Source organism: Cordyceps javanica, chromosome 1 (genome assembly GCF_051103115.1).
Source record: "Cordyceps javanica chromosome 1, complete sequence".
Classification (NCBI taxonomy): Eukaryota; Fungi; Ascomycota; class Sordariomycetes; order Hypocreales; family Cordycipitaceae; genus Cordyceps; species Cordyceps javanica.
This window is the reverse complement of record NC_139295.1, coordinates 1,345,690-1,366,673: the sequence shown is the minus strand read 5'-3', so window position 1 is coordinate 1,366,673 and position 20,984 is coordinate 1,345,690. Positions and strand designations below refer to the sequence as shown.

The 20,984-nt window shown below is 53.2% G+C and overlaps 9 protein-coding genes across 9 annotated transcripts; 6 read left to right on the top strand and 3 right to left on the bottom strand.

Moving 5' to 3' along the window:
- Positions 1 to 99: 99 nt before the first annotated feature.
- Positions 100 to 2,078, bottom strand: V2A60_000428 (uncharacterized protein; the record flags this gene model as incomplete). The annotated part of the gene is made up of 2 exons (XM_083251799.1): positions 100 to 1,830; positions 1,884 to 2,078. 2 exons carry the CDS (start codon positions 2,076 to 2,078, stop codon positions 100 to 102), a joined length of 1,926 nt encoding a protein of 641 aa, XP_083107925.1.
- An 822-nt stretch (positions 2,079 to 2,900) lies between these two features.
- V2A60_000427 (uncharacterized protein) lies at positions 2,901 to 4,415 on the top strand (the record flags this gene model as incomplete). The annotated part of the gene is made up of 3 exons (XM_083251798.1): positions 2,901 to 2,938; positions 2,994 to 3,160; positions 3,229 to 4,415. 3 exons carry the CDS (start codon positions 2,901 to 2,903, stop codon positions 4,413 to 4,415), a joined length of 1,392 nt encoding a protein of 463 aa, XP_083107924.1.
- Positions 4,416 to 5,000: 585 nt separating this feature from the next.
- V2A60_000426 (Dehydroquinase) lies at positions 5,001 to 5,462 on the top strand (the record flags this gene model as incomplete). Its single annotated transcript, XM_083251797.1, has 1 exon — positions 5,001 to 5,462. The coding sequence occupies one exon, from the start codon at positions 5,001 to 5,003 to the stop codon at positions 5,460 to 5,462; it is 462 nt and encodes a 153-aa protein (XP_083107923.1).
- A 50-nt stretch (positions 5,463 to 5,512) lies between these two features.
- V2A60_000425 (xylose isomerase-like protein) lies at positions 5,513 to 6,502 on the bottom strand (the record flags this gene model as incomplete). Its single annotated transcript, XM_083251796.1, has 1 exon — positions 5,513 to 6,502. The coding sequence occupies one exon, from the start codon at positions 6,500 to 6,502 to the stop codon at positions 5,513 to 5,515; it is 990 nt and encodes a 329-aa protein (XP_083107922.1).
- A 703-nt stretch (positions 6,503 to 7,205) lies between these two features.
- V2A60_000424 (uncharacterized protein) lies at positions 7,206 to 8,232 on the top strand (the record flags this gene model as incomplete). The annotated part of the gene is made up of 2 exons (XM_083251795.1): positions 7,206 to 7,416; positions 7,487 to 8,232. The coding sequence occupies 2 exons, from the start codon at positions 7,206 to 7,208 to the stop codon at positions 8,230 to 8,232; spliced, it is 957 nt and encodes a 318-aa protein (XP_083107921.1).
- A 437-nt stretch (positions 8,233 to 8,669) lies between these two features.
- Positions 8,670 to 10,330, bottom strand: V2A60_000423 (general substrate transporter; the record flags this gene model as incomplete). Its single annotated transcript, XM_083251794.1, has 2 exons — positions 8,670 to 9,388; positions 9,442 to 10,330. The coding sequence occupies 2 exons, from the start codon at positions 10,328 to 10,330 to the stop codon at positions 8,670 to 8,672; spliced, it is 1,608 nt and encodes a 535-aa protein (XP_083107920.1).
- A 3,228-nt stretch (positions 10,331 to 13,558) lies between these two features.
- On the top strand, positions 13,559 to 16,111 carry V2A60_000422 (type I 3-dehydroquinase-domain-containing protein; the record flags this gene model as incomplete). Its single annotated transcript, XM_083251793.1, has 1 exon — positions 13,559 to 16,111. One exon carries the CDS (start codon positions 13,559 to 13,561, stop codon positions 16,109 to 16,111), a length of 2,553 nt encoding a protein of 850 aa, XP_083107919.1.
- An 824-nt stretch (positions 16,112 to 16,935) lies between these two features.
- On the top strand, positions 16,936 to 18,311 carry V2A60_000421 (uncharacterized protein; the record flags this gene model as incomplete). The annotated part of the gene is made up of 2 exons (XM_083251792.1): positions 16,936 to 17,034; positions 17,151 to 18,311. The coding sequence occupies 2 exons, from the start codon at positions 16,936 to 16,938 to the stop codon at positions 18,309 to 18,311; spliced, it is 1,260 nt and encodes a 419-aa protein (XP_083107918.1).
- Positions 18,312 to 19,476: 1,165 nt separating this feature from the next.
- V2A60_000420 (flavo protein-like protein) lies at positions 19,477 to 20,324 on the top strand (the record flags this gene model as incomplete). The annotated part of the gene is made up of 3 exons (XM_083251791.1): positions 19,477 to 19,500; positions 19,676 to 19,921; positions 19,989 to 20,324. 3 exons carry the CDS (start codon positions 19,477 to 19,479, stop codon positions 20,322 to 20,324), a joined length of 606 nt encoding a protein of 201 aa, XP_083107917.1.
- Between the last annotated feature and the right edge of the window lie 660 nt (positions 20,325 to 20,984).

The window sequence follows — 20,984 nt, the reverse complement described above, 5'->3', positions numbered from 1 at the left end:
CCACTGAGATCCCGCACTGCATGTCTTGGGCCACCCACGCAAATCTGGAATGAAGAACGTTGACATTTATTTACATCCTATGCTTCATTATATGCTCATCTATCCGAAACGCAGCTTCTTTTGCCGCGGGTCGCTAATGCTAGTTTTGCTGGAAGCGCCTCTCCTCTTCTCCGGCAGTCCTTGCGGCCGCTTATTAGCTGGGGTGCTTGCAGTGCTGCCCCCAGCCCCGACGCCATCTGACTGCACCGCATCACGGATCGTCTGCCTCGAGAGGCACAGGTCAATGTGCTCGTTGAACTGCCGCTCATTCGCTGCCTGCGGACGCATACATATAGGGCAATGCCACCACTCTTCTTCAGGCACAGGCTGCTTGGTCGGGTTGGGCACGATTTCCTTGCCATGCCTTCGTTGCTGGTCTTGCCCGCCGTCGTCACCTTCACGGCCTTCTCCGATAGCATCCTCATCTTCACACGGATTCTCAAATCCGACTTCGGCTCCGGCAAGAAAGTCGGTCGTCTTGTGCTTGACTCGTGCCGAATCAGACAGTGCAGCCTCGTCAGACCGTTTCATCTTGAAGCCGAAGAAAGCCATAGTGTCAGGCTTTTTAGTGCTCACAAGATTGGTGCATCGCAGACCCATCAGTCGCAACCTCATGCCGGGCATCTCCTGCTCCAGCTTGGCAAGCATCGGAAGTGAAAAGTTGTACAGATCATCCGCAAGGTAGACTGCGCGCGGCGTCACAATCTGGCGCGTGTACACTTCGAAAGTGTGTAGCTTGATTTTGATGCAGAGTGTGCGCCCTTTGCACTCGGCTCGCTTCATATCTCCCTCCAAGTCCTCCGCCGTAGACCGTAATTTCTCGCGGAGTTGTATCGGATCCGACATTTCGCGAAATGTGCTTTCGGTGCCAACGCTTTTGCGTTCGTATTCTTCCGCAGGCTGGATTCGCGTCCGCCCCAGCCCAAGATAGCATCCCATCAGAAATTCAAACGTCTTATCACCAAATAGTCGATGGAGGTACTGCCGGTGTTTGTATATGTCGCCGCAGTTCTTTATGCCGACTTCGAGAAGCTCGCGCTCCAGAACGCGACCGATGCCGGGAACTTTCCGTGTGGGTAAATCACGCATGAACGCGACAATCTCGTTTCTCTCCCGAGGCAGGACGTATTGTCCGTTGGGCTTGTTGAGATTGGAGCAAATCTTTGCCAACCTCGAATTGGCCGCAATGCCTGCAGAGACAGTAATATTCGTCTTTTCATGTACCTCCTTGCGCAGCTGCTCCACGACTTCCGCGGGATCCATCTCGTGGGTGACGCAGTACTCGGTGATATTCAAGTATGCCTCGTCGATACTTGCGCTCTCGAACCGTGCGTCGTAGTCGGCCAGCACTTCCCGTACCTCCTTGCCTTTGGCGGTATACTTTGTGAAGTTGGGTTTGATGAGGACGAGCTGCGGGCACAGCTTCTTTGCGACAAAGCCAGCCATGCCGGACCGGCAGCCGAATTCGCGGGCGTGGTAATTACATGTTGTGAGTACGCCGCCTCCGACAGCAAATGGGAGGTCCTTGAGCTCGGGCCGGTCGAGCTGCTCAACAGCGGCGTAGAAGGCATCGCAGTCAATGTGAACAATGTGTTGGGTCAAATCGCGAGACACTTCGAGCTCAGCAATGAGGCGATCGGCGCTCGCACGCTCGTGGGTCAAATCCAATTTGTCCAGTTCCTTTTTGCGCCGCAAAATGCGCTCAATCTTCTGCGTCAGAATCTTGTCGCGCTCTTCTTCTCTGTTGAAGAACTTGGAGCCTTTTGAAGCGTTGTATATGATTTCCGATACCTGGCCATGCTGTAAGACTCTACGCATCTGTTCGCAGTGGGGGCTGGGTATACCTTATTCTGGTCAACGGAATCCTGCCCAGCCTTGGTCAAAGATGGACCGAGGAGATGGTATTTTAGCGTCTTGAACTCGTCGTCATCTTGAGCTACACCGAGGGCGTCTGCCACCTTGACGTCGTCCACCTCGCCCGCGTCGTTCAAAATATCATCAACCACAGCGTCTCTCGGCAGTTCCTCAGGCGACGTCATTTCGACTTAATTTGTAGTGGTTGGCGCGCAAAACGTCTCTGGAATCATAATGCATTTTTCCATCACGCCTCGTCGCGAGTTTTGAGGCAGCAACACGTAAAGTCTTGGATTAAGCCCGGTGTTCAATCAGCGCTCCACGATAAACACGCGCTGTCACGTGGGCACCTACCTAACCACTGGAGCACTGTCTTGGGTCAGCAGCCAGCTGCCCAAGGATGCACTACCAGTAAAAAGGTACCTAGGGGGCCAGAGGGGCTTTCGACAGCGCCCCGGGCACTGTTGCGCCGCAACAGCTTCCTTGTACAGTGTTGCTACTGCCGCGAACTCAGTACCTCCGGGAATTTTTGCGCACTTGGAAGATCGTAAAAAGTTATCTGTACTCGGCAGTAATAATAAATTGAGGACTTGGCGAACTTACACAGTTGACACCTCTCATGGCCCAGCTGCCGTGGTGGGACCCCTCAAAGCTACCCCACCACAGTGCTAGGATCTTCTTGGCCTCACTCCATCGTTTATTTCTTATTGGACCAAACGACCCCTCCAAAATGCATTTAAGCGCCCAGGTCAACGCCAATGCGAGCGGACTGCTGCGACCCTGTCGTACATATATAAATTGATTGCCGGCCTGGACATGGAACGATGATGCTTATTTCTAGCGGTGACACTAACGACGTCGACACCTTTCTGAAACTGCACGACCTGCACTTCCTTCTACCCTCAAGCTTGGCCACAGATCGCCTGCGCGACCGCGCCGTTATCATTCAAATTCCGAGTATTGAGAATTGAACAAAGCACATATTACTACCTTGAACTGTCGCAAAGATGGCTGCCAGAGAGGGGGAAGAAATTGTAGCCACTCTGTACGCTGCCTTTTTGTCGCAACTTGATACGCAGCAGCTAACCAGCGTGCTCCAGCTTCGGCGACATTCACTACTTTTATGGCGGCGAGGAGGTAAAGCCGCGACACCATCGCTTCGACAAAGGTTCTTATGTGTATCTATTTGAAAACGCACACGAGCGTCGTTGTCGCATTGAGATCGCGAACCACGCCGGCACTGAAGACCAAGACGCCTTTGATGGCTGTAAGTCGCCAGCCCCCGATGCCCCGAACTTGGTAATACGCCGGCTGACTGCAAGCCTGGAACATCAGTTTTGGACCAGACTCATGTCCGGTATTCCTACAAGCAGCACTGCATGGTCTCGTTGACCGTCGCCGAGAACGTCCCCCAAGACGAGTGGCACCTCCCAACCTACGATCCCAGCAACGCGAACAAGTACCACTACAAACTACATTCCCTCGACATTTACTTTTGGACCGACAAGGATGCGTTGCAGTTTGTCAACGGCGTGCGAAGGGTTCTGCCACCAGCGCTGGTCGAGGTCCTGGATGAGCCTGTCATCGTCCAGCCTGGTGCCGTCAGCGCAGTAGTACAAAACCTGGAGAATGTCGCGATTTCCGATCCGCAGTACGCCGAGCGACAGCACTCGGCCACTTCGACACAGCAGAACGGCGCTGCCGTTCCGTCGAGCGCGAGCACGGGGCTGTCCATGGACAACTTGCCGCCCCCGCCTCCGATGCCACCTCACATGCAACCGCAGCAGCAACAGCAGCAACAGCAGCAAACCAAAGCACCGACTAACTTTGCTCCCATGGCGTATAATCCTGCTGCGCCAGTGGCGCCAGAGGCTGTGACCCATCGCGAAAAGACGCCGCCGCCGGACGAGGATCCTCTCAACCCTCTCGCTGTCGCTGTTGCTTACGACTACCAAGGACAGCCGTTCACACCAGCCTACCCTCATTCCCAATTCCCTCCCGGGGTTGCGAGCCCGGGATTCCCCCCCAGCGGCATGGCTAGCCCGCGAATGGTGCCACCTTCTTTCGGTGGCCCGCCCCAGCAGCCCGGCATTCACCGAGCGCAGACGATGCCCGTGCATGCTGGTCTGGCCTCTCCCGGTCTGAATAGCGCGTTCGGTGCCACTATCCCCGGACCGCCGAGTTTCGCCCCCCCTCCCAGCGCGGCACAGTCGCCGCCGCCGGCCCCGCCACCGGCACAAACTCAATCGACACCGCCCGCCGCCAATGCCACAGCCTCGCCACCACCACCGCTCGGCGGCTACTCCAACTACAGCTACAGTAACCCGACACCGGCGCAAAATGGAGGGCTCGACTACTCAATTCACCAGCAGGTATATCGGCCGACCGAAGTGGAAATGAGCGCGAAGCAGCAAGCGTACCAGCCAAAGAAGGAGACGAAAGGCAAACTGGAGCAGAAAGCAGGGAAACTGGAGAATGGAGTGACCGGGATGCTGAAGAGATTCGAGAAGAAATTCGGCTAATTATGAGTATGCGCTATTTAATAATCTGATTTTCGCGGATGTACTGGACAAAATCCATGGGAAAGCGGTGCATGTGTATGACACCGTATTGGCCTCACGCCCTTCTCGCCCTCATTGACCTAAGGATGAACAACGCAAACTGAGATTTAACTGTTTGTGAAGCTATGAAATGTTGCAATACGTTGAAAATTATCCAAGAAGGCGTTTGATTGCATGCAAATACAGAAATCGCGACCTGTAGGGTTGCAAATATTGTGCAACCCTCGTAGAAAGAAACTTGCGTAGTATTTCGAAGCTGCACTTCACCTCAAAACGCGACGCTCCCTAGAAAGTCTTGGAACTGGGTTGTAAACACGATATTCGCGGCGAAATACCACCGGAAAAGCTCAGCAGCCGGTTTAAAACTCCTTCCCCCAAGAGAGTGCTTCGGATAAGTCTTTATCCAAGCAACCTACGCCACCGAGGACGTTGTTCGCATGGATTGGCTGCTGCATGTTGTATATTACAAGCAACTAATCGTAGATGACTTGTTCTCTTGTGAAAGTTGGTACAGCTCATAAGAACACCTTTTACGCTGAAATCACAATGCCACGACAAATCCTAATCATCAATGGCCCCAACTTGAATCTTCTTGGCACCCGAGAGCCGCACCTGTACGGTACTACCACGCTTAACGACGTCATTGCGCAAGCAAAATCCCAAGCGAAATCCCTCGACGCCGAAATCGAGGCATTTCAGTCAAACCACGAGGGCGCCATAGTGGACCGGCTACATGCCGCCCGGGAAATTGTCGACATTGTCATAATCAACCCTGGTGCTTACACCCATACAAGTGTCGCTATACGCGATGCTCTGTTGGGCACCGACCTACCCTTTTTAGAGCTGCACATTTCCAATGTACACGCCAGAGAGGAATTCAGGAGGAGGAGCTATTTCAGCGACAAGGCCGAGGCTGTGATTTGTGGCCTGGGAGTGTTTGGCTATACGGCAGCGGTCGAGTTTGCGGCCAAGCACATCAAGCTACCAAATAAGAAGGCACATCTATAGAGTATCTGAGTTTTCAGAATACATATTTATTATAATCTTGCATAGGCACATTAGAGCACAGCGCGTTCCTCCCTCTGTCCAAAATCCAGCCGCGACTTTTTAGGTTCCAGCGATAAGTCGCGAACAAGTTCAGCCCAAGACCTTGATGCCCTAGCGGCAAACTGCTCTGGTATCGCGTCATCCCCTTCTAAAAGTCTTCGGTGGAATACCTCAAAACTCATCCAACCTCGATACCCCAGTCCATGAACCACAGTCTGTAAGATTCTCTTGATTGGCAAATATCCGCCAAGGTGGTCCTCGCCATAAAACAAGCGGCAGTTGCGAGACCAACTCATTCTCGACGGCTGTTCCGCGTTGTAAAAGACATGGCCCTCGTCCAGCGGCTTTTTCAGCCTCTCAGCGTCAGCCAGTTGTACAAGAAAGACCTTTGAGATGTCGATCTGCGACATGAGTCGCGCCATCGAATATTCAAGGTTCGCATCCGCGTTCATGCTGAGACCACCCAATACGGCCGGTTCAGCGAAAACGTGGCCAGCGATGTTGAACGTATCCAAGCATATGCCGAAATTAGGTCTGTTGACGGCAGACACAATCTTCCAGCTGTCTTCCCATGTGTTCACTTGCGTACCCCAGCACAAGGCTTCGAAAGCGAAGCGAATTGCGGGTGTTCGTTTTAGACCAATATCTGCAGCATCTTGAAAGTCTTTGATGAGAATAGACAAGTCGTTTGCGAGTTGGGTGGCAGACAGAAAGGAACTGGGAAACAGAATCAAATCAGTTCCGAGCGTGACGGCTATATCAGTCCAAAGCGCAATAATGGTGAGATTCTGTTTATGTTTTTCGCGATCAGAGAGTCCTCCAAAGTGCATAAATGGCTGGAGGCATATAATCTCCAGATTACGCCTGTCGCACCAACGTCGTACTTGGCCAGCGGCTGTCAGCAGATTTGCTGTTGAACTTTGACCCGGCAGGGACGTGGCGATGTGCTGGAGATCCTCATAAAACAGTTCGATACCTTTGAACCCGTATTTTTGAGCCATGTCGAGTTTGTATTCTAGTGAGTGCCCTGCGAATGCTCTACCCAGGGACATTGTGCATATACTCGGTTTGCAGGCCATGATTTCGCAGTATAGTGTTGTCTTGCATGCTACAATAATGAAGAAGAAGAATTCTCACGAATATATCAGTTTAAAGTATAGCTTTGTCTGCTTCCTGCGAGCACTGTAGGATCGGGTGGCATGTTAGTCCGATTACCTTTGAAGGCGTAATCACGCGAGCGGCTGAGCGTTAGTGGGTAATCTCGCCCATCAATCTTACATCGCAACACCTCGGATCGACACGGCATCGGCACCTGACCTGGGGAAGAACGTAACTTCATTTACGGCAGATTTCTAGACCATACAGATACGCACACGTCATTAGCAGCCAGGATCGTACTACTAGAGCTGTGTCCGATGGCGGTCAAGAATGCGATTAGCCGGTCAAGACGGGGAAAGCGTTTATCCAACAGCAGAAAGGTGGACTCCACCACTGTTGTTGGATTTACTTTTTGCTCTCTGGCTAATAAGTAGCTCCCATCTCAAAATGCGTTGGCAACGCCACAAACCATTCCCGTTTCGTGGTTAGTCATCTCCCAGACTCAAGGTCTGGACAATCGAATAACCCTGACTGTCCGAAGGAAACGACAATTTATAGATGGCTCAGCTAAGAATCAATTTGAATACTGCAAAGTCTCACTTCATGATGCCAGCCACACAAGAAAGAGGGGTTGATCTGGACGCTGCTCCATTGAATCGCCATGGATATCTATTTGGCCAACACATTCAACACTCTTGGTCACCATATCTTCACCAGATCATCTATGAAGACCTCGGCCTGAAATGGGCACAGCTGCGGCTTGACTCTGCAGACATAGGCCAGTTTCTTGAGCTCGCGCAGCACCCTCGTTTCTATGGTATGTGCTGTTTAGTTGTCGCTGTGATGCAACTAGTGTGGTAGCTAACATTGAGCACCCATACCACCAGGTGCCGCTATAACAATGCCAAACAAAGTTGCGATACTGCCGCACTTGGATGATATGACGGAGGAATGTCGTGATGTCGGCGCCTGCAACACAGTGTTTCTGCGCCAGGGCAAGGATGGTCAGCGCCTCCTCTGTGGTACCAATACCGACGTGATTGGTATCCGTGACTCCTTTTACTACAGCGTCGCCACGCCCGCGTCCGTCTTCCACAACCGTCCAGCCCTCGTAATTGGCGGCGGCGGTGCTGCCAGGAGCGCCATCTACGCGCTGCGCAAGTGGATGCAAGTGACGACCATCTACCTGGTCAACAGAGACGCCGCCGAGGTGCAGGCCATGATGAGTGACTGCGCCGCCCGAGGCTACGGCGCCGATCTGCTGCAGGTTGCCACCACGGAGGAAGCCCAAAGACTTGAACTCCCCGGCGCGATCGTCGCCTGCGTTCCGGATAAGGAGCCGCAGACGGCGGGAGAGCACCAGGCGCGACACATCACGGACGCGTTGCTAACACGGCCGGGACGGAGAGGTGCCGTGCTGGACATGTGCTACAATCCGACGCCGTTTACGAGGCTGGCGGCGCTTTCGGAGGCGCAGGGCTGGCAAGTCATTCTTGGCACGGAGGCGATGATCTGGCAGGGCTTGGAGCAGGATAGATACTGGACTGGCAAAAGCGTCGCCGAGCTGCCTGTCGCTAAGGTGCGCAAAGCAATTGACGCACGGGTTGCACAACGTCTAGCCTCAAAACTGTAAAACCAGGGTCATACAACTACTACTCAGATAAATGCTCTACAAATTTTCTTCGTGGTGCACTCTCTCAACTACCCGACAACATCCTGTGCTTTGCATTTACCGTGGATCCGAAACGACTTGAAATGAGATGCCCCAAGCGTTCTGCTATGACAGCATATTATAGGTTTGAATAGTATTGACAAAATTACTTTTGGGGAATTAGAGGTTTTGAAACAGTAGGAAAATCAACACCGGGCCGGTCGACTGTCGAGACCTACAAATCGCTTTCGAGGTATCGTCACCGCAGAAATGGTAGATGGGGTGTTGATTCAAATAGCTTCAAGCTCTATATAATGCTTCGGTTTCACTGGTTCACTCCCGTACAATTGCGTGCAGCAGCTTTGACGTGATGGAATATAATCGTTTGGCTATATACCTTTCCTAACCCAGCGGCAATGTTACTCAACTTCCTCGCTGTGCGCTTTTTCAGGTCCTACAATGTCGGCAGTAGGATCAAGCTCCTGGTCTTGCTGGCGAAGGTCTGCCATGACCTTGCCGTGCGCGCGCCACACCGGCTTCTCACGAAATAGCCGGTCCATGGCTTCGAGCGGGATCGACTTGGTCTCGGGCACGCACAAGTAAACAAATACGCAGGAGACGAGCATGAGCGACGCGAAGAAAAAGTACACTCCGTAGCCCCAGGCGTTGAACATTTGCTCGGTGAAGCGCGCAATCATAAAGTTCCACAGCCAATTGTTGGCGGAGGCGTTGGCCTGACCCAGGGAGCGCGTGTTCTGGTCGAACATTTCGGAGCAGAGCACCCACGGGGTGCCGTTCCACGATGGAGTGTAAAAGGCTGTCCAGAGGTAGAAGAAGAAGATGGCGGCAATGCCTCCCGAGGATAAGCTGCCGCCTTGTGCAGCAGCGCTGGTGCTGGCACCGGCGATCTTGATGTAGCCACCAATAAACCACATGCACAATGAGCCACCGATGCTGCCTACCATGAGGAGGGTGCGCCGGCCCAGATGGTCAATGAGGAACAATAACCAAACAATGGTAAGAACTGTTTTGACTACACCAAAAATGCCGGTTGTGAGGAAGCCGGTGTTGGCTCCGGTGATACCCAGGGTTTTGAAGACCGTAGGGCTGTAATAGTTGATTGCGTTGATACCAGAAGCTAGTGAATAATTAGCATGTACTTCAGTGTAATGATTGCGAATATTTTCCCACCATTTTGGAACATGAAAAGGAGTGTGCTGATCGCAAATCTCCACTGTATCCTCCTCTCCTTCAAGGCTTTGAACGGCCGCCAGAATCCCTGCCCAACTTCCGCAATGAACCGTTCAAGCTCCTCGTCGATGAAGGCAATTTCCTCGCGTATATACCTGTCAGTCGGCTCTAGTTTTCTCATCCAGCACAAACCGGTTATAGCCTCCTCTCGCCTGCCCTTGGAGAACAGCCAACGCGGCGACTCCGGGATAAAGATGGTTCCAATAAGAAGCAGTCCAGCTGGGATGAGCTGAACCGCGAAAGGGATCAGCCACTGCGAGTGGCTGGGTGCGAGCGTCTTATTCACGCCATAGTTGATCCAGAAGCCGACGAGCCCGCCAATCTGCCAGCCGAGCTCGTAGATGCCCACCAACCGACCGCGCACTGCCGGCGGGGCGAGCTCCGAGATGTAGATGGGCGTCATGTTGGAGCATCCGCCGATGCCAAAGCCCGCCAACACACGGCCGGCGAGGATGAGCCCCAGGCCGCGCTGCGCATTGGCGCCGAGCATCATGCCAGCGCCCAGGGTAAAGACTAGGGCGAAGAGGAATAGTGTCTTGCGGCGACCGAGGGCGTAGCTGGAGTAGTAGGCGGCCAGACTGCCGAAAAAGGCGCCCGCCTGGTACACGGACACGATGTTCTGCTTGAGGAGGGCCAGGCGCGAGGTCGAGTACTCGGCAAACTTGAACTCGTCCACAAAGGACGGCAGCGCCAGCGTCGTGCCAATAAAGGCCGAATCATAGCCAATCATGCACGACGCAAAGGAGGCCGTCGCAGCACACACGTAGACGCGCCAGTTGTACACGGCCTTTGGTGTCGGGCGATCTTCTTTCAGCGCGAGGATCGTCATGATGGTGGAGAAAATATCTGGTCGAGTTTTTCATAACCACGATGATGAACCAGAAATCTGGAGACGCCTTTTGGTCCGGCAGAGATATATACTCCCTGATGAGAACATGGCTCGTGCAATGAACAAGCGCCGCAGTTTGACGGTGGCGTTTTTTTGAGCTAGACTCCTGTCTCTGGGGTAAGATGAATCCCCGAATGGCTGTTCGGTACATCGCAACTTTGTGGCGTTCCAATGGTGGGCCACGGCCAACATGATGGGTAAAGACTTACCCGGCTCAGCCTATGGCGCACTTGGGTTTGTAATGGCTGGCCAGCTTGGTAAAGTGCCGTTAGTGCCCCAGGTCCCAAGTACAGAAGAATACGTATGTATAAAGGGAAACCCTTCATCCCGAGTTTACCCCCGCCACCGGCAACTGGAATGCCGGAGTTCTACCCGTCCCCGGATTGAAGGCAGATCCGGAATATTGATAGAAGCCGGATAGAGCCGAAAGTAGAGAAGGGGCGAGGGCCGTAGAATTTGAGGATTTAGGTGTTTTATAAATGCATGAAATTAGAACTGTTTTCTTCTTTTTCAGCAATGTCTAGATATCGTATGGTATCTTTAATATTATATCAAGGCCTGGCAAAATCTAGCGCTTTGTGCAGATACTCAGCCTGCCAAGTCGCTGACGCTATCAGGCGTCCTACATCCGGGCGCAAACCCGAGATTTGCCATAAATTGCGCATCAAGCTCAACATTATCCGTATAATCGATGGATCCAAGCTCGTCTAACATTGCATCGTAATCGATAGGCGGACAAGTAGTGAGTGCTGATTCTGGTAGCAAGGGGTGTGGCGAGACTTGTAAGTGGACGCTTGGTGCCTGAATGGAGGGCGACTGTCCAATGCCCGTTGTTTGCACAGAGTGACCGCCCATGGAATAAGTGTTTGTAAAATTATCGTGGTAGTCTGTAGAGAATGGTTGCTCCCTGGAAAGTTGCTCGTTGTCGTCGACCCTTACACGAGACCCATAGCTGCCTGAGAATGTGCTCGACGCGGGCAACCGTTCAGTATCCGTGATGTTATTCCGGAGAGGATCTCCATTCTCAACAAACTGATCGTTCTGCCATGGCGCTCTCAGTCTCTGTAGTAAAAGCGACCATTTCGTGCGATCGCTAGGGCGCATATCCTCAAAGTCAATGTGCTTTTCTATTGACTTCATAAAGTATGGCAGCAGAGGAGGCGTTCCACCCTCTCCAAAATACTCAAGGCTAAGCTCTATTATCTCTAATAATGTGAAGAGAAGAGATGCACGATATCCTGAGACGAGAATAGAGCTTGCCAGAAATGCCACTTGAAGTAGTAGCGCGGAGGGAATACGCGGCATTGATGCTCCAATGTTAAGAGAGCTGCAGAACAGCAACTTCGGATGTAGGGAATGTATCAGACTGCCATTGTTCCCGCGACACTCTCGGGTATCCAAGGCCCTGTTAGAGAATGTCTTGCCCCCTGTTCTTAGACTAAACTCAAGAAGCTGATATAACGCGAGGGACGGGTAGCTGGTGGCGGGTTGTGTCTCGGAAGCTGAACCGAAACCAGGCAGAGGCCGCCAAGGGCCTGCGGTCTCGGGATCAAAGGACAATAATGCTGACTGATCTGTGGTATCGATATTCAGCACTAACTGCGCCGGTTTTCCCAGGCAAATAGAAAGTAAAGTGTCAAGAACACAGCATGCTGCCAGGGCTGGGCACCTCGCTAGCACACGGCGTTCAATACTACCGCCTACGCCCAAATCATGTTCTGTCAACAAGACCAATCGCGCTGCGCGACCGATGATGAGCCACGCTGACATTCCGTTGCCCTTTCCCATGAGTATCAGTGCATGAATCAGCAGTGTACAGATCATCGGACGTTCATGATTGGAGTCATCGTTTGGTATGAGACTTTGAGCGAAATTGTACGCTTCTTGTGAGAGCCCCGATTGTTCTTGTAATGAAGACTCGGGTTTCATATCCTGAAATGAGGAAATAGCCAAAATGGCCCAAAGTTGAGCATGGCATGCCATGGCATATGGATCGCTGCCAGCAGTTATTTGCAGGCCTTCGGAAGTATATAACATGGCCGCATAATAGACCTCCTCTTGCTGGACCACGGGTAACCAACAGTGGGTATAAGTGAAGTAAATGTCCACCAAGCGGCGCCAAGAAGCAGGTAGCCTGGGATATTTTATAAGTTGTGCTGCTGAATCCGGCGCTGGGCGTGAGACCGGCGATGGTGGACTTGCGGGCTTGGCGAAGTGCGGTATAGAAGCTAATCCATCGGCGGGCCTGCCAGCATCGTGGTCAGCTCCTGCGGGTGAGGATTCGGAGTTTGACTCATCCGCTGATGTATCAGCAAGAGCAGGTCTATCTTGGGAAAGAATCTTGTCGATGTCGGCATATATAAGGCTGTTACTCCATTTTTTGTAAAGTCGATCGCTCGTCTTCCCCTTGGAGATAAATATTTGATTCGCGGCGGTTCCTTTGTTTTCGGTGAAGAGGCGATGAAGAGCTTCTTCGGCTTCGGGCGCTCGAGAGAATACCCAGGCAAGAGAAAGCTCTACGGCTCTCAAGTACCCTGTTTTGATGCCTCGCTTCCTCAGTGCGGGTGTATAGGAGCAGGCTCGATTTACAGCTGCGCAAGTGCCGCATTGTGGCCGTTCACCATCACATCTCTCTCGAGCGGTCCTGCAAGCATCACAGGCAAGGGATACGCGTTGCCTCTTTGGTTGATGAGAAGCCTCTCGTATTTTCATATCTTCCTCCGCTGCAAGACCTCTCGCGCGCCGGGGCATCCTCCCGTGCTGGTGATGATGGCTGGCATGCGGTCAGCCAATGGGAATATGCCTGCACAAGATAACCAAATTCTGGCATGACAGAGTAATTCACCACAGTGCTGTTGTCAATTGATAAAAATGAACAGATGGTGACGAGCCGGAAATTTTTCTGCTGCGTTCATCCTGGCTGAAGATTCGTAATGCTACATTAGCCGTTGTGGGAAACGTGGGGAAATCCTGGGGTAAATTATGCGGGGAAACAACCGCCGGGTAAAGGCTTATCCAGCAGTCGACCTACCGCCTCCTCCGCACATCGGCTGAAGATTCGATGCCCCCCAAAACGATTCTGCACCATACCATTGAGAATGAGGCCGTGTGCTTCAAGTCGAACATATTCTCAAGCCCGACCACAGTCATGAGCCAGTGCAGGCCATCATGACAATGGCAGGTGTCAAACGGCCATTTGTCTCACTGACGGAGAATGATGCTGTTGGAAGAAGCCAAACCAGCTATGGCGTGGTACACTATCGGCAAAAGAGCTCAGCCATCCCGCCAAACCGATCCGCGTCGCCAGACGTCGGGCCCCTCTCCAAGACAGCGCCCGACTTCCACCACGATGCAACACTTGTGCTTGTTGGTGTGCGTGGGAGTGGCAAGTCTACACTTGCTGTCATTGCGTCTACCGCGTTGAGCAGAAGCGTCGTGGATCTCGAAGCTGCGTTTCAACGCTCCCATAAGGTCACCACGTCTTCTTACAGAAGACTGCATGGCACTGAAGACTGCCAAGTGCGACAAGCGGAAATACTGCAAAGTTCGCTGACGAAGAATCCGACCGGTCGCATCCTCGTCTGCTCATGGATGGGCCGCCATATTCAGGCGTTGTTGCAAGAGTTTGCTAGCACCAACCCAGTTGTACACATTGTGCGTGATGCAGCGGCAATCAAAGCGCACCTGAAATTAGACAACGACCAAAAGGTTGAAAGTCTGATTGCAGTTGGCACAATATTCTTTCGCACGTGTACCAATCTCGAGTTCTTCAACGTCACCGAGCAGCCGCCGCACACAGTGGAGATTTTACGACCTGATGATGTATTCATCCCATCACTGGCTTTGAAGCACGCAGAGAAGCACTTTACAAAGTTTTTGTCGTTATTATACCCCGTTGGCACTATTCCTTTCGTTGACTCGGCGTTTCCACTGGCATCTATACCCCTTGAAGAGCGTCAATTTACGTACGCCGTACCGCTTTCCATTACCCACATATTGGCAAGAAAATTCGACATTGACGACGCTGTTGCTGGAGCTGATGCTGTAGAGGTGACTATTGACATCGACGACACCAAGAATTGGAACGCTGCAAACTCGGCTCTCGCAGCCGACATTACAAGAGCGGTAGGAATTGTTCGAAGGACCACCGTGTTGCCAATAATTTGCCATCTCCGAGTTCAGGAAGCTGCTGATGCGGCTACTTGGAAGGATTATATGGGTTTGGTTGCTCATATATTCAAGCTTGCGCCAGAGATGGTCACAGTGGACTTGCGTCTAGAAAGTGACGATCTACGGTCACTTCTCAAAGGGCGAAGGCGCTCGAAGGTAATTGGTTGTCGAGAAATGCCTGCGGCCTCAGAGATGTGGACTGGCCATTACTGGAAGGCCTTGTACGGTAAAGCTGTTGATGTGTGTTGTGATAGTGTTCGATTCACTCGTCCTGCGTCTTCGCTACGTGATAACGTCGAAGTGGCACAGTTCCGGACAACGCCCGCTACGCTTCCAGGACGAGGAATACCAGTTGCCGCGTATAATTCGGGATCGCTAGGTCGAACTTCGGCATGCTTCAACTCCCTTCTTACGGTGGCCTCGGCCGGTCGTATGCCTGAAGAACTGCGCGAAAATGTCGGTAACTCAGCAATTACTCCCATGTTAGCCACGAAAGCCCTGTTCGCAGCCTTTGTCTACGAGCCAATGAAGTTGTATGTCTTTGGAGCCAATGTTGACTACAGCATGTCACCCATCATGCACAGCTCAGCACTAGTAGGATATGGGATTCCTCATGAGTACCGACCGTACTCGGCCAGCTCTCTGAGCGGTATCCAAAGTCTAATTCGAGATCCTTGTTTTGGCGGAGCATCAATAGGCCTACCCTTCAAAGTCGAGGTGATAACGATCACAGACTATCTGAGCCGCCACGCTCGTGCAATTGGAGCAGTCAATACACTGATCCCGATTCGACATCTGAATGACGACGGCTCCGTGCCAACAGATGCAACATTTTTCAACAACATGAATCGTACCGGTGAGATACGGGCATTTTACGGTGAAAATACAGATTGGGTTGGAATCAAGGCCTGTATTCAGAGCGGGCTGTCGCCTGCGAATGCCGTGCGGTCAAGCACATGTGGTCTGGTGATTGGCGCTGGTGGGATGGCGCGGGCAGCGGTGTATGCGATGCTGCAGATGGGCGTGCGTAACATCGTGATATACAATCGCACGACGAGAAACGCAGAAAAAGTGGTGGCGCACTTTCACAATCTGTTTGAAAGAGACACGGATCTCCTCATCAACGGGACCGAAGTCAGATTCCACATCCTGGCCACGCTCGACGAGCCATGGCCGGCAGACTATCGAGCCCCGACAATTCTCATATCGTGCATACCTACGCATCGAATCGGCAACGAACCAGCGCCAAACTTCACCGCGCCGGGGTCTTGGCTGATGAGCCCGACCGGAGGCGTCGTCTTTGAGCTCGGATACAAGACGCTGGACACGCCGCTGTTGCAACAAGCCAGGGCGGCGGCCTCCAGGGGATGGGTTGCTATGGATGGCCTTGACCTGCTGCCGGAACAGGGCTTTGCGCAGTTTGAACTGTTTACAGGGAGACGCGCACCGAGGGGACTCATGAGGCGTGCGCTGTTTCAACACTACAAGGATGAAAGCGGGAGCCGTGTTATACCGGGTTTACGACGGAGAATGCAAATGATGGCGCGCTAAGGAGCTTTCTTCTTTTTTTTTTGCCCTTTTCTTCTCGTTTGTTTTACAAATAACAACAGTGAATTTGTAGAACAACAAGGACTCAATTATAACTTGGATATGTGTATCGGCATATGTCACTTCGCTTAGCTAGGTGGCGGTCACCTCAGCTGAACATGGTGGACGTTTGCCAAGCAAGTTCGGGCGATTAAGAGAGAAGAAAGAAATCAGAACATTGCGCCAACCGCAGTTTACACTGGCCTTGGTTAACTAATAATAAATGCCGATTCCAAATTGAAGAATTAGCCTAACATGGGGCTAGGCTGTGGCGGCCAGACCAGGTGGGCTGCAAGCGCTATCGCCACTAAATACTTAGGTTGGACGTGCGGCCGTTGCAACCTGTAAAACGCCGTTGGCCATGCGTGTTTTGCTTTCACCAGGCGTTGTGCCCATTGAATGCCAAAAACTGCCTAGGTTTTGAGCGCTTGATAGTTGAATGCTCTTCATACCTCAATTTTACGTGGCCTGATGCAGGCCCGTATCTTGGCTGGAATAATCAAGGGTCCTGCGCCGTAGTTATAGGTACCAAGCCTGGGCTGATGCTCAGCCTCCCTCAGTGGGCACCGACGAGCTCAGTTTGCCTCCAGCCTCATTGGGAGCGAGTAACGCCTTGGCGCGTGTGCGGTGTGCATTTGTGTGGCTGATGATGATTTGCCGTTGCAACACACTTTCGTCACCATCATCATTATTGATTCTTGTATTTTTGACAGCGGATTGAGACTGCCATCGTCCTGTTGAAGCAAGGTTCGAGCACTGGGACCGACAACTGCGAGCAGCAAACCATCATGCACTTACCGGCTCGGCCCCCGCGTGATGCAACGGCTTACGCGGAGGGCCTGATCCACGCCCGAGAGTTGGTCCGGCGAGATGTGTCTAGCGCGGCGGTACGTGGTCTACTTTACCTTGACGGCGACGCTCCCTTGTGCGGAGGAGAGCATTGCCTGTCCGCAATTGCAGGCTGGGCGCACGAGCAGAGCACTGACCAGAGCAAAACGTCCAGATCGCCGTGGGTGGCTTCTTCGGCCTCTTCGCCGTCGTTGCCGTCGTTGTCTCTTTGATGACATACTACTCCAAACGACAAGCCCGTCAAAAATCGCGCACACAAGGCTACGAATCGACAACGACGGCGGACACGACGGAGCTCGCCACCTCGGCCGCGACCAACGTTACGGCACCGCAGCCGGCACAGACAGCAGCCGGCAGCAGCGTAGACCGCCACACGTCGGTGCGGTCCGTCATGACGCTGCCGGCCTACCGGCCCGAGGCGTCGAACAACGAACAGGTGCTGGGCCGCGCGGGCGACCGGGACGGCGTCGATGTCATCGTCGACCTTCCGACGGAGGAGCAGGAGGAGACGCTACGAGACGAAGAGATGGAGGCGCTCTACCAAATACGAAACCTACGTCGCCAGCAAATCGTGGAGCGGGAACAGCGACGGGTCGAGCGCGAGGAGGCACGCGCGCGCAACGACCGGGCGGCGTTGGCCGACATACGGCAACGCTCCCGCATCGCCCGGGAGCAGATCCTGGCCAGCAACGAGACGATCAGCGAGCTCCGCCAGGATGCCACGCGCGCGCAGGGCCAGCGCGTGCGCTCCGTGTCGACCGTCTCCTACGGCGACCTGGGCGTTGCCCGCCACGACGGCAGCCGCGTGCGGGCGAGCAGCAACGACAGCGAGCGGATGGGTCTGCTGGCCGACGCGGCGAGCATCGGCGAGGCCCAGCCGGAATCGCTGCATCACCGCAACAGGAGCGTGACCTCGTTTATGAGCGCCGACAGCGGGCCGCCCTCGCCGGCGTACTCGCGCGAGAACTCGACGCCTGGCCCGTCAGCGGCCAATGGCGGTAGTGGCGGCGGCGGCGGCGGCGGCAGCGGCGGCGACTCGCCGCTGGCGGGCTCCAGCCCGGACCTGGTCGAGGTACCGCTGGACTTTGGCGGGGAGGACCGGCCACCACCAGGCTACGACGAGGCGGCGTCACCGTCAACGGGGTCACACCCGGTAACCGGCTTACCGCCGGGCTATACCGAGGGCAGCAGCACCAGCAGCCTGGGGTCGCACCCTGGCGAGCTGCAAGCGCCCGCGGATGCGAGCCGATCGCAGCGGTCTGGTAGCTTTACCGGACCGGTGCCACAGATTGTGATTGACCGACATCCAAATTGATGCGAATGCATAAAGATAACGTGAACAATGTATGGGATTTTTGGTATCGGCGATTCGATTTTTGTCATTGGATAATTGAGCGATTCTTTTGATTCAAATGGACCAGCGTTTTACAGGGTAGTTAAGTTTTGTTACATTATCGACCATCTACATAGGCAAGAAGAAGAGAAAGAACCCTGAGAATGGATTCCGTGCCATGGAATAGGGACGTCTTATGAATTGCCCATGCATCCCAAGTGAATACGATGACCCATTGTATTGCCACGTCCGATCACTGCGATTCGATGGCGCGAAGCTTATGCAAGCGTTAGCTAAGCTTCTCTCGGTGCTCACAAATTGCTTGTTCATGTCACTCTTGCTCCTCCTTGTCCTCCCCCTCATTAATTTAGTGAGTAAGTAAGTACCTTGGTACTCGGCGCTCACCGAGAAACTACACAGCCTGCTGGCCTACCAGTACAGTGGCTGGTACCTCGAAACCCCACTAAACCCCACCACGGTGACATGTATGGTGTACTTTCTTGCCTCGCCAAATTCAAAGCTACCTCATAAGTAGATGCAAGTGGGGGGATCCGGTTGGTCAGATTCATGTAATCTGTGATAAAGCAAAGCAACAAACGAGTGCCATACGACATTCATTGGGGCCGTTGCGTGGTATAGTGCGGTGAACTCGGGGACTGTTAGAAATTATTTCTCAGCCTGCATCGGTCATTGCAGCAAAGCTTTATTAGCCCCTGTAGTATGTAGGTACGTTACAGAAGCGACACCTCTCTGTAGCTTGCTGCCCCGCCTTACTTGGGGTGTTTTTGGTATGTAAGGGTAACTCGAGGCAACGCCATCTGAGCCTACCTAACCTTCTTAGCAATCATCACAAATGGTGCAACAGGGTGGAGATGGGTAACCCGATCGTCCCAAAAACAGAAGCTTCCATAGTAGGCTGAGATTGGCTGCATTCGGCTGCCTTGTTACTTAGTAGCACCTACAGGTAGGCTGCCAAGCTGCCCAGTTTGCTTTGCCAAAAGTATAAGAGCTCCCCCACCCTCTCCTTGCTGATGCTACAGCTTGCTCCCTCCTTCTTCCATTCTCACTTCAAAGTTCTGTGTAAAACTATCTTATATTTCTCTTCAACAACCCTTTCATCCTACTCTTTCAGAGCAAAGCCGCCAAAATGGTCAAGATTGCGATTGTCTACGTACGTTGCCCTGCCTTGTCGAGCGGCTGTTAGGACGTCTAGCTACCCCTCGCTGCCCCTCTTTCCCATTCGACCCTCTCTATAGCTCGGAAAGCTACTCGCCTCCTACCCAGACCTCAGAATCCACGCTCAACGGCTCAGCCGTCATGATTCACCTCGCTAACGCCGGTCTCAGTACTCGATGTACGGCCACATCAAGCAGCTGGCTGATGCCGAGAAGAAGGGCATCGAAAAGGCTGGCGGCACCGCCGACCTCTTCCAGATCCCCGAGACCCTGCCCCAGGACGTCCTCGACAAGATGCACGCGCCGCCCAAGCCTACGGACGTCACGGTCCTCGAAGACCCCAAGCAGCTTCTCGAGTACGACGGCTTCCTGCTCGGAATCCCTACCCGTTACGGCAACTTCCCCGCCCAGTGGAAGGTAGGACACATTCTCACGATTTTGCGCCGACCTCGGAAAACAGGAGAGCTAACATGTGGCGATGCAGACTTTCTGGGACAAGACTGGTCAGATCTGGTCCTCTGGGGGCTACTGGGGCAAGAAGGCTGGCCTCTTCATTTCCACCGGCACCCTCGGCGGTGGCCAGGAGTCCACCGCTCTCGCTGCCCTGTCTACGCTCGCCCACCACGGCATCCAATATGTTCCTCTCGGCTACGCCAAGTCGTTTGCCCAGCTGGCTGACCTGAGCGAGGTTCATGGTGGTTCTCCCTGGGGTGCCGGTACCTTCTCCGCCGGCGACGGCTCCCGCCAGCCATCGGCCAAGGAGCTCGAGATTGCCACCATCCAGGGCGAGGCCTTCTACAACGCCGTCAAGGGAGCTTGAATACATGGTAGCGAGACCAAGGAGAAAGTGCCAGCAGCCAAGCCAAGCCACCCTACAACAGCTGCTGCGCCTACACAGGAGGCTACGAAGCAACAAAAAGAGCCCAGAGAAGGACCATGTGGTTTGCCATCCAAATGTATTGTGCTATAAACGAGACATCAAGATACACAGGGATGATTCTGACGATAAAAAAGAATCATGATGAAAATATAACAAATATAAATAAATATACCAATTCATCACTAGTCATTGTTTAGTACATGCATTAGTTACATGTCCAACCCTTCACCACCTCCATGTCATATCCCATTGGTTATCCACGATAAGACATTCTAGACTGGTTTTATAATAAAAGCAGCGACGGAAATGGTACTTGAGACTGGCATGCGGCGGGCTTCATCTGGAGCTAGGCGCGCCTTGCATGCCACTGGTCGGAGAATACTTTTCTCTTCTCCCCATCCGCATGCACAAGACCCTCTCCGGACACCGCATATTCGGTCTCGTGGTGGTCCTGGGCTAGAAGAGGCTCTGCACTGTCTCTCGGCCTTTTTTTTCGTTTGAGACCCTTGGCGAGGCCGCGACTGCCGTCATGGAGTCACAGGATACACGGAAGTATGCCGAAATGGGCTGCTCAAGTGCCAACGTATCTTGTAGAGGAAG